The sequence below is a fragment of the Rhinoderma darwinii genome, chromosome 1, assembly GCF_050947455.1.
Source record: "Rhinoderma darwinii isolate aRhiDar2 chromosome 1, aRhiDar2.hap1, whole genome shotgun sequence".
In the NCBI taxonomy this organism is placed as follows: domain Eukaryota; kingdom Metazoa; phylum Chordata; class Amphibia; order Anura; family Rhinodermatidae; genus Rhinoderma; species Rhinoderma darwinii.
In genome coordinates this window covers 256,131,511-256,148,091 of record NC_134687.1, presented here as the reverse complement: position 1 = coordinate 256,148,091, position 16,581 = coordinate 256,131,511, and the positions used below count along the sequence as shown (strand labels likewise).

The 16,581-nt window shown below is 42.6% G+C and overlaps 1 protein-coding gene across 8 annotated transcripts in view; it reads right to left on the bottom strand.

The window, feature by feature from the left end:
- UNC13A (unc-13 homolog A) overlaps positions 1–16,581 on the bottom strand; it is a 667,493-nt gene that overhangs the window by 240,079 nt on the left and 410,833 nt on the right. For all 8 annotated transcript variants that reach the window (XM_075863594.1, XM_075863599.1, XM_075863597.1 and 5 more), the window contains 2 exons: positions 15,449–15,590; positions 7,020–7,189 (listed from right to left, as the gene is read on the bottom strand). In XM_075863594.1, coding sequence (XP_075719709.1) covers positions 7,020–7,189; positions 15,449–15,590 — 312 coding nt within the window. The remainder of the gene's footprint in view (positions 1–7,019; positions 7,190–15,448; positions 15,591–16,581) is intronic.

The following is a 16,581-nucleotide window of genomic DNA, read 5'->3' as shown; positions in this document are numbered from 1 at the left end:
CTATGGCCTGGGTGCAGTTCTCAGACAGATAAATTCAAGGGAGGAAGAAAATCCATTCATGTATTTAAGCAGGAAGCTTCTGCCCAGGGAGGTGGTATACGCTACCGTAGTGAGAGTGCTTAGCCATAGTGTGGGTCCTGGCGATGTTGCATCCCTACCTTTATGGGCATAATTTCACTGTAGTGACTGATCACAACCCACTTAGCTGGTTACACAGGGTGGCGGGTGATAATGGTAAACTACCGCGGTGGAGCCTAGCTCTACAGCAGTATGTCTTTACGATCCAGCATAAGAAGGGAAGTGAACATGGGAACGCCGACGGGCTATCCCGCCAAGGGGATGTGTTTGGAAAATGACCTGTAGATCAGTTTCCCAGGCCGCATCATAAAGGGGGACGTGTGATAAACCAGTCTTTGGGGGATGTAATATGGTTAATTTTCATGTTGTGAATCAATCTCCCATGCCATCTATAAAAGGGAGAGGTGTTATGAGTTATTTTTTAAAGCTCATGCATCAGGTAAATCTCCCTGACTGTGGGGGATAATCAGGATGTCCTTTTCCAGAGACATAATCAAATTAGTTTGCATATCAACACAAGGACCAAATTTGTCTCTGTGGGGCTCCCATCACACCTAATGCTAATAAAGTCACTGCTTTGGAAGCCAGACAGCCAGACTCCAGTACCCACGTCTCTACAGAAATGGCTGTATGGGACAAAATAAATATAATCCTTCAAACCCCCCCCCCCCTGTCATAATTCATCTTGTATATAACCCAGCTAGGTGAATATGATCCAGGAACTCAGACACTCCTTGGGTCTCAAGCACAGGGATTTTCGGCCATGGGAAACCCCAGAACTGAATGTTGGTTCGAATGATTAATATTTCATAATCATGTTTGGTATGCCAAGCTTGGTAAATATATGCCCGGGAACTTGTCGGACATAGTATCCCGCTACGAGATTCATATAAGGAGTTATGACCGATTAGATTTGTGTCCGGCAACTTTCCCTGTTTTGCATGTAATTAGCCATCCTCCTTCCACCTGACCAGGAGGAGGGGTGAGGGGTCTTGTTTGGACCCTTTATAATGGCATACCAAGAAATACACAGTGTCAGACCACAGGAGATGCGACCACATTGCAGTTCTGTCCACCTTCACACTGTTCTCCTCAGCTGGATCTCTAACCTATCAAATATGTAAGAGGTCTGTTATTTTTTGCTTTATTCCCTTTTATTTTGTAACTGTTTTGCTTATATGTATGTCGTTTTTATTACATCATTTTTGTAACCTGTTTTGTAAGCACTGTACATTCGTATATTAAACCTTAAAATTAATATGTTTGTTCCTTGCTGCTAAAAAAGCATAACCCGTTGAGCGCTATTCAGATTGTGTGTGCCTGTGTGAACGTGTGCGTTACCAGGCGGAGGCTCTTGTCGGCCTAATACGGCAAGTGGTGGCTGCGTTTTGTGTGGATGTGTGACCTGGTTTTGGGGTGTGCTTAACTCAGTGTTAGCCTGTTGCTATAGGCGTGTGTAAAAGTGAGAGTCGACAAGAGGCGTTCCCCTTTACAGTAGCATCCAAGTCACATGTCCCGAGAGTGGTGTTCATGACATAAGCGTTCAACAAACTTCTGACATGTCATAGTGACATGTCAGAAGTTTTGATTGGTTGTGGTCCAAGCACTGAGACCCCCACCAATTGCTAAAACGTAGCTACAGAGGAACTCGTATGAGCGCTGAGCTGCTTCGTTTCTGTTCGGCTTTGATGTAGCAGTGTACGGGCTCAATAGAAAGTCTACAAGCCCATACTCCGCTTCATCGGCTTTCCGGAAAAAGCCAAACAGAAACCTTCCAATGCTGGAAATTTGTGAAAAGCTTCCTCAAAAGATAGAACTGAATATTTCTGGTCCACCAAATCTAGAAGCAAGTCACAACCCTGGGTAGACAACACATTTAAATATCGCCGGGGGTCTTCCTGCCAAACACGTGGGTTACCGCAGAACGGTAAAAAAAAGGGAATATCTACTATCCACTTTACATAGTTGCCTCACTTGTCTCTATGCCTGTATGGTAGACCAAAGTACTTCTCTCACCCCATCCAGGAGTTCTGAATCAGAAAGATGCAATAATGAATAAAGGGATGTATGGGGATAAAATTCAGCTTCCAGTTTTGTGTTAGCAAAGTGTGGTTCCCTGCGCATCCAATCACAAACAAAGCGAATACTAGCTGCTAAGCTATACAACTGAAGATTAGGCAAATTGATAACACCCAATGTTTTATGTTGTTGTAACTTAAAGAGGCTAATGCAAATGCACCATTCACTGCCCCCCCCCCCCCCCCCCCCCCAAGTGAAGGTCCTAAAGGCTTTATAAAGGAGTTGGGAGCATTTGAATAGGGTATAACAATTAAGGAAATACGACCATTTTAACCAAGTGACAACGACCTGAGAAAGCTATTTTGTAATGTTGCCATTATGTTAAAAGTTGCACGAGGTAGGCAGTAACTGATTTAAACTTTAGCGAGTATAGAGAAGCTGGGTCAGAAGATAATTTTATACCTAGGTATGTAAGAAAACCAGAGATCCTTTGGAATGGAAAGCTATGACCGCCTACGCCTGTTAGCAGACCTGAAAATAGGCAAAGCCTCAGATTTATCAAGATTAACCTTAAATCACGAAATTCTACCAAAATCATTAAGCACAGACATTATATCGGGAATAGCTTGTTTCGGATTGGTAATAAGTAAGAGAACATCATCAGCAAAAGCCAACAATTTTGTTTCTTCTCTACTTATCCGTATTCCACTAAATGAAGGTAGGTCATGCAACATTCTTAGGAGAGGGTAGAGCACTAAATTAAACAAGAGAGAGGAATGTGGACATCCCTGTCTTATACCCCTACCAACATCAAATATGGGAGAGGGGAAGTTATTAACCCAAACAGTGGATTGGGGACCAGAGTAAATAGCTTGGATAGCATATATAAAATCCTTTCCAAAATTCCAAAATTTCAAGACTTTAAAAATGTGGGCCCAGGATGCACGATCAAATGCCTTATCGGCATCTAAGCTTACCAGAATATTTTTCATTTGCCGTTAAAGATGAGAATTGATTATGGCTCTAATCATATTCCTGATATTGTAAGATAGTGATCTACCATGAGTAAAACCCATTTGGGAAGATGTAATAAGTTCCGGGAGGATGGATTGTAATCTATTAGCCTTAATTTTTGTTAATAATTTAGTCCGAATTAAGAAGTGATATAGGACGATAGGAATTTGTGAGAAGTCGGTCTTTACCAGGTTTCGGCAAGACAGTTATGCTAGCCTCATGAAACTGTTCTGAGATAGCCTTAGTTTGTATAATGTTATTGAAAAGAGTCAGCAAGTGATTATTAAAGATAGGTCCAAGGATTTTGTAATACTCATTACTAAAACCATCAGGGCCTGGAGTCTTAGTAAGTTTAAGGGACTTCACAGCTAACTAAATCTCTTCAGTATTAACTGGAGAAATAAGAATTGTTCTCTGATCATTAGATAGTTTAGGGACTTTAGATGTTTTTAAAAATTGTACTCCATTGTGCAAATCCATGGATTCGTCTTTGTAAAGAGCTGCATAGAAAGTTCTAAATTCAGCACTAATAGACTGAGAAACAGTAATCACAGAACCTTCCGAAGTTTGAGTTTTGTTACTTTTGTCGCCATTCTGAAGGGTTTTGTTAAAGAGGTTAGTAATCTGCCAGGTTTGTTACCCCATCTAAAATATTTATGTTTTTGGTAGTCTAAGTTAGTGAGAGCCCGTTCATGTGCCAGTGCGTCAGAAGCAGTCTTTATAGCAGTCTATGAAATCAAGTTATCTCCCTGGTCGGCATTAATAAAAGCGGACATCCCTGATATACCCAAGAATAACAGAAAGCTCATCTCACATATTCTATATATAATAGAAAGCTCATCTCATATATTCTATCCACAGCTAAATGGACCATAGCGATAAGCTGGAAATCCCTAACTATTAAATTTGTTAGGACAATTAGTAAAATTAAAGAGATCCACAAATGTAAGAAAATAGTCAGTATCCTTGAAAATAAGCTCCTGAAATATGTCACCCAATTGTAAGGTTGACGATTTTTATTAGGATACCTAGTTCACATATCAGAACACCCACTCGTACAGGAATCCACATACTTCTATAAAGTTAGCTGCACTAGATTTAGAAAGTTTTACTTCAAAGTTTAACTCTAGTTTAACTCCTTCCAGGGGCGTAGCTCAAGGCTCATAGGCCCTGGTGCAAGAATTCAGCTTGGGCCCCCCTACCCGTCCCCAACACCACCAGACCCCTGCCTAAGCCTATGCCCAGCCGCCTTGCCCGACAGTCCCCATGGATGCCCCCACAGTATAATGCCCCCCCCATAGCTGCCTCCACAGTATAATGCCCCCACATTGTATAATGCCCCTCATAGCTGCCCCCACAGTATAATGCTCCCCATAGCTGCCCCCACACAGTATAATGCCCCCCATAGCTGCCCCCACACAGTATAATGCCCGCCATAGCTGCCCCCACACAGTATAATGCCCCCGTAGGTGCCCTCTAACAGTATAATGCCCCCATAGTTGCCCCCACACAGTATAATGCACCCATAGTTGACCCACACAGTATAATGCCTCCCATAGCTGCCCCCCACATAGAATAATGCCTCCCATAGCTGCCCCCACAGTATAATGCCCCCACAGTATAATGCACCCATAGCTGCCCCCACAGTATAATGCCCCCATTGGGTCATTGTCCATATGTACTGTGAAGCGACGTCCAATCAACCTTGCTGCATTTGGTTGAATCTGAGCAGAAAGTATATCCCTGAACACTTCAGAATTCATCTGGCTGCTTCTGTCTTCAGTCACATCATGAATAAACACTACAGGGTGGGCCATTTATATGGATACACCTAAATAAAATGGGAATGGTTGGTGATATTAACTTCCTGTTTGTGGCACATTAGTATATGGGTGGGGGGAAATTTTTCAAGCTGGGTGTTGACCATGGCGGCCATTTTGAAGTCGCCATTTTGTATCCAACTTTGGTTTTTTCAATGGGAAGAGGGTCATGTGACACATCAAACTTATCGAGAATTTCACAAGAAAAACAATGGTGTGCTTGGTTTTAACGTAACTTTATTCTTTCATGAGTTATTTACACGTTTCTGACCACTTATAAAATGTGTTCAAAGTGCTGCCCATTGTGTTGCATTGTCAATGCAACCCTCTTCTCCCACTCTTCACACACTGATAGAAACACCGCAGAAGAAATGCTAGCACAGGCTTCCAGTATACGTAGTTTCAGTTGCTGCACATCTCATATCTTCACAGCATAGACAATTGCCTTCAGATGACCCCAAAGATAAAAGTCTAAGGGGGTCAGATCGGGAGACCTAGGGGGCCATTCAACTGGCCCACGACGACCAATCCACTTTCCAGGAAACTGTTCATCTAGGAATGCTCGGACCTGACACCCATAATGACATAAATAACTCATGAAAGAATAAAGTAACGTTAAAACTAAGCACACCATTGTTTTTCTTGTGAAATTCTCGATAAGTTTGATGTGTCACATGACCCTCCTCCCATTGAAAAAACTAACGTTGGATACAAAATGTCCGACTTCAAAATGGCCACCATGGTCAACACCCAGCTTGAAAAGTTTCCCCCCTCCCATATACTACTGTGCCACAAACAGGAAGTTAATATCACCAACCATTCCCATTTTATTTAGGTGTATCCATATAAATGGCCCACCCTGTAGTGACCCAGTGCCTTTGGCAGCCATGCATGCCCATGCCATCACACTGTTTCCACCATGTTTTACAGAGGATATGGTGTGCTTTTGATCATGAGCCGTTCCAAGCCTTCTCCATACTTTCTTTCCCCCATCATTCTGGTACAGGTTGATTTTAGTTTAATCTGTCCAAAGAATTCTGTTCCAGAACTGGGCTGGCTTCTTTAGATGTTGTTTGGCAAAGTCTAATCTGGCCTTTCTATTTTTGAGGCTGATTAATGGTTTGCACCTTGTGGTGAACCCTCTGTATTTGCGCTCATGAAGTCTTCTCTTTATGGTAGACTTAAATACTGATACACCTACTTCCAGGAGAGTGTTCTTCACTAGGGTAGATGTTTTTAAGGGGTTTTTCTTCATCATGGAAAGGATTCTGCGATCATCCACCACCATTGTCTTCCGAGGATGTCCAGGCCTTTTAGAGTTCACGAGATCACCAGTGTGCATTTTTTTTTCAAGAATGTACTAAACTGTTGATTTGGCCACTCCTAATATTTGTGCTCTCTCTCTGATGGATTTCTTAATTTTTTTCAACCTAACGATGGTCTGTTTCACTTGCATTGAGAGCTCCTTTGACCTCATATTGTGGGTTCACAGCAACAGCTTCCAAATGCAAATGCCACACCTGGAATCAACTCCAGACCTTCTACCTGCTTAATTGATGATGGATTAACGAGGGAAAAGCCCATGCAGCCCATTAAATAGCATTTGGGATAATTGTCCAATTACCTTTGGTTCCTTGAAAAAGAGTCAGCTACATATTAAAGAGCTGTAATTCCTAAACCCTTCCTCAAATTAGTCTGTGAATACACTCAAAATAAAGCTGAAAGTCTGCACTTTAAGCCAATATTGATTATATAACTGTATATTCAATATGTTTTGGTAAACAGCTAAAATGCCAAAACTTGTGTCACTATCCAAAGATAGATAGATAGATAGATAGATAGATAGATAGATAGATAGATAGATAGATAGATAGATAGATAGATAGATAGATAGATACCAAGATCTGGTACCAAGGAAATAACTTTTATGTCCAGTATCCAAATTTGCCAATACAAGTGAGAACATTTTCTGCAACTACACAAGCAGAGCATCTATGGCCTACAGATTCATGCTATTCATTAAGAATATGAGGAATTCTTGTACAAATATTTCAATACTGCTTCTCAGCCCTGTTGGAAATGTATTACCTAGATTGTACCATACGTCCATTTCTCCACTCAGGGTTCGAACTTCAATGATAGTTTGTCCCAGAAAATCATCTGACTCGCGTTTAAATCTTTGTTTGACTCTTGATTTGATGTCATCATCTTCATCCCATACACGTACCTTGATGCGATCTGAGGAGTTGTGACACTCACTAAAAAATTAAATGCATTCTAAGATTATCAAATTAATGCAGAATAAACATGCAAGCATGTACGGCCAGGTGCAGGAGCTCATTAACACAAGCATATTCCCTCTCTTTATTAATGCCATATTTGTAAGGTCCCAAATAAAAAGCTAATGTGAATCAATGAATCTATTCATAGAGCTGTATTTTTATGGGTGGTGTGGTGGTGCAGGTCGCATTTAAAAAAAAAAAATGTTTTTTAAAATGTTGTCCACGGTTTTCATTTGTATTAATTTATTTGTAGAATAGAAAATAAAACAGTTAGTGTAACATCATTACTGCCTGCTGGGGTCCTATATCTAAGCCTGCCTTGTAGTAGGCTTAGATACATGAAGTCCTGCCTAAATAAACGTTTAAAATGTTTTTATTAGTGTAGTATTTAAAATAGGGCACTCATGCCAAAATATACTGTGAATAGGCGTTGGCAACACAAAGACACAGTTCCCTGATCAGGTGTAGAAGTAAGGGGAGATTCACACGAACGTTGCGTTTTTGCGCGCGCAAACAACGCAGCGTTTTGCGAGCGCAAAAACCATTTGACAGCTGCGTGTGTCATGCGTGTCTGATGCGCGGCTGCGTGATTTTCGCGCAGCCGGCATCATAGAGATGAGGCTTGTCAACGCCCGTCACTGTCCAAGGTGCTGAAAGAGCTAAATCTTTCAGCACCCTCGACAGTGAATGCCGAACACAACAGCGAAAAACCTGTAAAAAAAAAAGATAAAGTTCCTACTTACCGAGAACTTCCCGGCCGTTGCCTTGGTGACGCGTCCTTGGTGACGCGTCCTTGGTGACGCGTCCTTGGTGACGCGCCTCTCTTGACATCGGGCCCCACCTCCCTGGATGACGCAGCAGTCCAAGTGACCGCTGCAGCCTGTGATTGGCTGCAGCCTGTGCTTGGCCTGTGATTGGCTGGAGCTGTCACTTGAACTGAAGTGTCATCCCGGGAGGTCGGACTGCAGGAAGGAGACAGGAGTAATCGGTAAGTTAGAACTTCGTTTTTTTTTTACAGGTTAATGTATTTTGGGATCGCAAGTCACTGTCCATGGTGCTGAAACAGTTTAACTCTTTCAGCACCATGGACAGTGACTATCTCCTGACGTCGCGTACCGATAATTTTTTTGCCGGGATCGGCCAAAACGAGTTTGGCCGAACCCGGTGAAGTTCGGTACGCTTGTCCGGCTTCGCTCATCGCAAAGACACTCCGTTTGGATGTTCGGAAACAGAAAAGCACGTGGTGCTTTTCGGTTTTCATTCATCCTTTTCACTGCTGTTGCGCGAATCACGCTCGTCCCACGGAAGTGCTTCCGTGTGGTGCGCGTGATTTTCACGCACCCATTGACTTCAATGGGTGCGTGATGCGCGAAATACGCAGAGTTTTTGAACCTGTCGCGCTTTTTGCGCAGCAGACAAACGCTGCGCAAAAAGCACGGACTGTCTGTACTGCCCCATAGACTTGTATTGTCCATGCGTGCCGCGTGAAAACCACGCGGCCCGCACGGACCGAATACACGCTCGTGTGAATCCCCCCTAAGGTAGTGATTGGTACACCTTAGTGTCGATACAACACCCGACAGGAGTAGTGATTCACACCACTCGTCCGTTTGCCGTTACGATACAAAATAGCTCAGCCTCATATCAATGTTCCACATGCACCGATACTGTGTGCACCACTTGAAACATGAACAGAGAACTAGCAAAAATAAATGTGGTCTGTTTGCCACAAATAAGCAATTTTCCAGCAATCTCCCAACGCGTTTCTGCAACCCTCTAACCAAAGGGAAGCGTCCTCAGGGGTTTTGTTAATTGCTTATACTAGTTTGAGCAGCTACCATACAGCACATATTATGCTGCTGAATTTGTGTTTTCTCCGGAGCGCAATGAGACACTAATGCCTGGTCTAACGCGCGCCGGAGACTCTCACAAGACTTATACAGCTAGCCCCGCCTATATGAGAGGCGTAATAGATCAGACAGAGCCTATCGGTGTATCACAGCGTATGAGTAACGCCCACCGATCCGACCTGCCCATAGTAACCAAAACGCCAATCTGAGAGATGCATAAAGCATCAGCAGTTTCTAGGGGAGATTCAGGCGGTTTAAAAGTATGTTTGCTGCATAAACAGGTAAGGGTATATTCACACGATAGCAGGCATTTACGTGTGAAAAGACAGACTGTTTTCAAGAGAAAACAGCTGCCTTGTTTCACACGTAAATGATGCTCCTCGTATTATGCGAGGCGTCTGTGACGCTCGTAAATCTTGAGCTGCTCTTCATTGACTTCAATGAAGAACGGCTCAAATTACGTTGCAAAGAAGTGTCCTGAACTTCTTTGCCGAGGCAGTCAATTTACGCGTCGTCGTTTGACAGCTGTCAAACGACGACGTGTAAATGACAGGTCGTCCGCACAGTACGTCGGCAAAGCCATTCAAATGAATGGGCAGATGTTTGCCGACGTATTGTAGCCTTATTTTCAGACGTAAAACGAGGCATAATACGCCTCGTTTACGTCTGAAAATAGGTTGTGTGAACCCAGCCTGAGTGTGCATGTGTGCTAAACACAGAGCAGACTGACTGTGTCAATGAAGCGGTGATCAGTTGCAGTTTATGCCGATGACAATGTCCTGTCTAAACACCCGATTGTAGATGTAAACAATTGGGTGCGTAAGATGAAAAAACGAAACAACGAACTATGGAGCACACTCAGTGCCCCATCTCAGTAAACATTATGAGTAGGAAAATAGTTGTAAATTGTGACCCATTGCACGGATTGCTAAAAGGATAAAGTTCATTAAACAAAGAGCCCATAAAGAGCTACCATGGCTTAGATACATGGTCCAAAAGACAGAATCACACATGGGCTTAGATACAGGGCCAATGTGTGATACTGTCTGTTAGACCCTGTATCTAAGCCTACTACATGTTAGGCTTAGATACAGAGCCCCAGCAGATAATAATCGTATACAGTATAAGATTACTGTCTGCTGGGGTCCTGTATCTAAGCCTGCCTTATGGTAAGCTTAGATACATGGTCCAACAGACCGTATTACACATAGCCCTGTATCTAAGCCCATGTGTGATGCTGTCTGTTGGACCATGTATCTAGCTAACCACAAGACAGGCTTAGATACAGGACCCCAGCAGGCAGTAATGATGTTACACTTACTCAGCTCGTCAGTTCAGCGGATGTCCCGACACCATCCAGAGTCGTGACAACATGCACATCGCCATGCTGCGAGAAGACGTCAGGACTTCCGCTGCGCTCGGGAAGGAAAGCAAGTATAGTGGTATTACTATAGTAACAGGGGCCCGTGTATTTTATGACATAGGCCCCAGTTACTATAGTAAATTTCTATAGACACGGTGCAGGGACCGCGGCCATGTTGCAAGCACGACCGCTGCCTGGTCACAGTCGCGACCGCTGCACCGTCGCAATTGCGACAGCTGTAGCGGCAGTCGCCCGGGGATCCGGGGCACCGGGCCAAAGATCCGGGGGGTCCGGTGCTAGCTTTGCCCCTGCATGTAACCCTGTTGCTACCTGAATGCTAGGGGTCACATGATATGTCTTTGTGTGGGGAGAGGGGTCACATAACTGCCACCATGTTTAGTCAAAATCAGTTAGGGCCTGTTCGTGTTGGGGGGTTCACCCGACGTAAACCTCTGACGGAACCCCGGAACGGAAAGCGAACGGTGATGTGAACAGGCCCTTATCCTGTGGATCCCATACACAGGAGTGATCTGTGGGCTATACCATTCTACTGTGAAGAGACAGGGGCTTACTGTACTGTTATATAAGAAACATATGTGCACAGAATTTCTATTACATGTATATTAGAAAAATTTATGATTTCCTAATCTATAAATAAAACACATAAAAACTGGACAACCCCTTTAGGAGGAGAAAAACTGTGTTTCTTGCCCATAGCAACCAAACACAGTGCAGGTTTAATTTTTTTATAGTGCTTTTGAAAAATGAAAGCTGCGCTGTGATTGATTACTATGGGCAACAAGGACAGTTTTTCTGTTAGACGCTTTTCACAAATATCTCCCTAGGCTTCATTCAGATTGCTTCCGTTGCTAATGCAGTTGACTGCGCTATTGATTCAGTCAAAACAAATGGAAATCTTACAGCGATTGAACGAAGACAAACAGAAACCATTAGCAACGGAAGCATTACCATTAACCCCTTAATGACCAGGCCATTTTGCGTTGTTAATGACCAAGGATTATTTTTTGTTTTTTCACGGTCGCATTCGTAACTTTTTTTTTATTCCGTCCACATACCCGTATAAGGGCTTGTTTTTTGCGAGACAAGTTATATTTTGTATTTGCACCATTTTTAGATGCTTATAATATACCGATTAACTTTTATTAACTTTATTTTAGGAGAGAATTGAAAATAAGCAGCTATTCCAGCATTGATTTTCACGTTATAAATTTACGCCATTTACTATGCAGCGTAAATAAAATGTTAACTTTATTCTATGGGTCGGCACGATTAAGGGGATATCAAATATGTAAAGGTTTTATATGTTTTCCTACGTTTGCACAATAAAAACCCTTTTAAAAAAAAATTACTTGTTTTTGCATCGCCGCATTCCAAGAGCCGTAACTTTTTTATTTTTCCGTGAATGTGGCCGTATGTGAGCTTGATTTTTGCGGGCCAATGTGTAATTTTATAGATTAACTTTTATTTAATTTTTATGGGGGGAATGGGAGAAAAAAGAGAATTTTGCCGTTGTTTTTTGCATTTTTTTTGGATGCCGTTCATCCGGGGGTTAAATTAATGTGTTAATTTTATTGTTCAAGTCGTTATGATCGCGGGGATACCATATATGTGTATGTGTTATTTTTTTTAACACCTTTACTAAAAAAGTAGTTTTATTTTATTTTGACTGTAAAAATGTTTTATTTTTTTTTTCACAAACTTTATTTAACTTTTTTTTTAGTCCCACCAGGGGACTTCACTATGCGATCTGCTGATCGCTAATATAATGCTTTGGTATACTTAGTATATCAAAACATTATTGCCTGTCAGTGTAAAACTGAGAGGCAATCTATTAGGCCATGCCGGAGGCATTTGCTGAAGACAGACCTGGGGGTCTTTGTTAGGCCCCCGGCTGCCATGAAAACCCGACGGCGACACGTGATTTCTTTGCGGGGGCACCGATGGGGTGACAGAGGGAGCTCCCTCCCTCTGTCAAACACATTAGATGCCGCTGTCGCTATTGACAGCGGCATTTCATAGGTTAAACTGCCGGAATCGGAGTGCGCTTCGATTCCGTCAGTTGCAGCAGGAGCCAGGCTGTGTATAACAGCCGTGCTCCTGCCACTGATCGCGTGTGTGCAGTGGCAGTACCCACGTGAACAGAGGACGGATATATCCGTCCTCCTGCGCGAACTAGCAGCTGCAGACGACGGATATATCCGTCCTTCGGCGTTAAGAGGTTACAATTAATGCTAATGCAAATGAAAGCTATGGTTTCCATTTGCCTTTCTGTTGATGGGTTCCTCCACGGAAAGGTCTCACGGAACCCCTCAATGGAAAGCGAACGCTTATGTGAATACGCCCTTAGTGTGTTCTATTGGAGATCATATTACTATTATAATCTCCCCATAGTAATTAATAGACCCTGTAAAAAAATAGCATCAGTAGTTCTCATTTGTCTTACATTAATATTACATCTATACTCATTGTAGATTTCCATTGTTAGGCTATGTTCACACGGAGTATTTTGCAGGAGGAATATCTGCCTCAAAATTCCGTTTGGAAGTTTGAGGCAGATTTTCCTCTCCCTGCACACCGATTTTCGCTGAGTTTTTCGCTGCGTTTTTCGCCCGCGGCCATTGAGCGCCGCGGGCATAAAACACCACGAAATACGCTTTCTCTGCCTCCTATTGAAGTCAATGGGAGGTCAGAGGCGGAAGCGCCCGAAGATAGGGCATGTCGCTTCTTTTTCCCGCGAGGCAGTTTTACTGTTCGCGGGGAAAAGACGCCGACGCCTCCCGTTGAAATCAATAGGAGGCATTTTCGGGCCGTTTTTGCCGAGTTTTGCTACGCGGTTTCCGCGTCAAAAAGCTTGTCAAAATACTCCGTGTGAACATAGCCTAAATGTTTTCCCTTAGTCCTAACAGCAGCACAAGCTTCCCGCCCTTATTAACCCCTTAATACCGAAGGTATTTTAAACCTTAATGACCAAGCAATTTTTTAAGTTTTTCCATTGTAGCAATCAAAGAGCTATAAGTTTTTTATTTTTCCGTCGACATAGATGTATAAGAACTTTTTTTTTGCGGGACAAGTTGTATTTTTAAATAGCACCATTTTGGGGTACATATAATTTATTGATTAACTTTTTATGAACTTTCCACACCTGGAAAAAAAAAAAAAAAAAAATAGAAATTTCGCCACTCTTTTTTGCGTCTTAATTTTACGCCGTTTACTGTATGGTATAAATAACATAATAACTTTATTCAACGGTTGTTACGATTGCGGTGATACCAAATTTATATAGGTTGTTTATGTTTTCCTACTTTTACACAGTATAAACACTTTTTTTTCAAAATTATTAGTTTTTGTGTCGAGATATTTTAAGAGCCATAACTTTTTTATTTTTTGACCAATGCAGCTGTATGAGGGCCTTTTTTTGTGGAACGACTTGTAGTTTTTATTGGTTCTATTTTGGAGTACGTGCGACTTTTTGATCACTTTTTATCAAATTTTTTTTAAGGTAGGATGAACAGAAAACAGCAATTCTGCCATTGTTTTTTATTTTATTTTTTACGGCGTTCACCGTGCGGGTTAAATAATGTAATAGTTTTATAGTTGGGTACGTTACGGATGTGGCGATACCAACTATGTGTAACTTTTTACTTTTTTTCATAATAAAGTATTTTGTAAGGGGAGAAAGTGGGTTTTTAATTTTTTTATACTTTTAGACTTTTATTTATTTATTTCAAACCTTATTTAATTTTTTTAACTTTTTTTTAGTCTCACTAGGGGACTTTACTTTGCGATCTATTGATCGCTTTTATAATAGACTGCAATACTTCTGTATTGCAGTATATTATTGCCTGTCAGTTTAAAACTGACAGGCATCTGTTAGGTCATGCCTATGGCATGGCCTAACTGGAAATCACCATAGGCAGACCTGGGGGCCTTTGTTAGGCCCCCAGGCTGCCATAGAAACCATCGGCACCCCGCGATACACGTGGTGTGCCAGTTGGGTGAGAGAGGGAGCTCCCTCCCTCTAAAACCACTCAGATGCGGCGCTCACTATTGAGCGCCGCATCTGAGGGGTTAAATATGATCGGAGACCACTGTTAGTGGTCTCCGATCGTTGCCCTGAAGCCCGAGGCTATTAGCAACAGCCCGGACTTCAGAAGTACCCTGCCCGATGCGGGAAAAGTTATTTTGCAGTGCCGACGTGAAAAGGCGGCACTTCAGAAGAACTAACCCAAACGGCCGATGTAAAAACACTATACGCCGGTCGTTAAGGGGTTAAGGCTACCACTTTATAATAAACACAAGGTGGGAGGGACTAGACGTCCTTATGTAGGGAGGAGACTAATTAGTGTTTCGTTTGATTCAAAATTCCATCTGTCCTACTAGTACACAGGGGCAGTAAGGCTGGATTCACACGAGCACATTACGTCCGTAATGGACGGAACGTATTTCGGCTGCTAATCCCGGACCGAACACACTGCAGGAAGCCGGGCTCCTAGCATCATAGTTATGTACGATGCTAGGAGTCCCTGCCTCGCTGCAGGACAACTGTCCCGTACTGTAATCATGTTTTCAGTACGGGACAGCAGTTCCACAGAGAGGCAGGGACTCCTAGCATCGTACATAACTATGATGCTAGGGGCCCGGCTCCCTGCAGTGTGTTCGGACCGGGATTAGCGGCCGAAATACGTTCCGTCCATTACGGACGTAATGTGCTCGTGTGAATCCAGCCTTATAGAGCATTATTGTGCTGCTGGTAGGACTAAGGGAAAAGCATTTTTGTATCTGTAACATAAGAAACAAACACTGATACAATATTAGGATAACTGATAATAGAGAAAGAAATGTGCACTAAAATTATAGAGTTAAATATTTGTCAAAATTTTGTGTATGCTCTTAGCTCTGCATTTCAGGCATATTTATACACATTTATTACAAAGGAATACAGGCATGTGACAACAATTGATGAAAAATATACCAATTGGTTACTTTAATTCACACACTCACAAGTGAAAATTTTCCTCCCACACAGGGTTAAGGTTTCCATAAATGGTCTTAGTTCTTTTCTTCGTTTTTCCAACCTGTACGGTAACATAGGGATCGCTGGAGCCTGTCTTATCCTTGGCCTGGAGACCCTGTGCACATACCACTGCAAAACAATATAAGATAAGGCATTACACTTTTAAAGGAACACTCTGGCCAAAACTTAACTTTCCCATATGTACCATTATGGTATTCCATGTGTCAGTCTCCCACTTATTATTTTTCTGGCTGCTTCTATCTATATATATCAGACTGGGATGGTTGCTTAGCAGCAGTGTGAATCAGGCTCGGTGACACGCTTTCTCTACTTAAAGAGGCTCTGTCACCAGATTTTGCAACCCCTATCTGCTATTGCAGCAGATAGGCGCTGCAATGTAGATTACAGTAACGTTTTTATTTTAAAAAAAACGAGCATTTTTGGCCAAGTTATGACCATTTTTGTAGTTATGCAAATGAGGCTTGCAAAAGTCCAAGTGGGTGTGTTTAAACGTAAAAGTCCAAGTGGGCGTGTATTATGTGCGTACATCGGGGCGTTTTTAATACTTTTACTAGCTGGGCGTTGTGTATAGAAGTATCATCCACTTCTCTTCAGAACGCCCAGCTTCTGCCAGATCACGCTGTGACGTCACTCACAGGTCCTGCATCGTGTCAGACGAGCGAGGACACATCGGCACCAGAGGCTTCAGTTGATTCTGCAGCAGCATCAGCGTTAGCAGGTAAGTCGATGTAGCTACTTACCTGCAAACGCCGATGCTGCTGCAGAATCAACTGTAGCCTCTGGTGCCGATGTGTCCGACACGATGCAGGACCTGTGAGGTCACAGATCTGCACTGCCAGAAGCTGGGCGTTCTGAAGAGAAGTGGATGATACTTCTCATCAGAGCGCCCAGCTAGTAAAAGTATTAAAAACGCCCCGATGTACGCACATAATACACGCCCACTTGGACTTTTACTTTTAAACACACCCACTTGGACTTTTGCAAGCCTCATTTGCATAACTACAAAAATGGTCATAACTTGGCCAAAAATGCTCGTTTTTTAAAAATAAAAACGTTACTGTAATCTACATTGCAGCGCCTATCTGCTGCAATAGCAGAT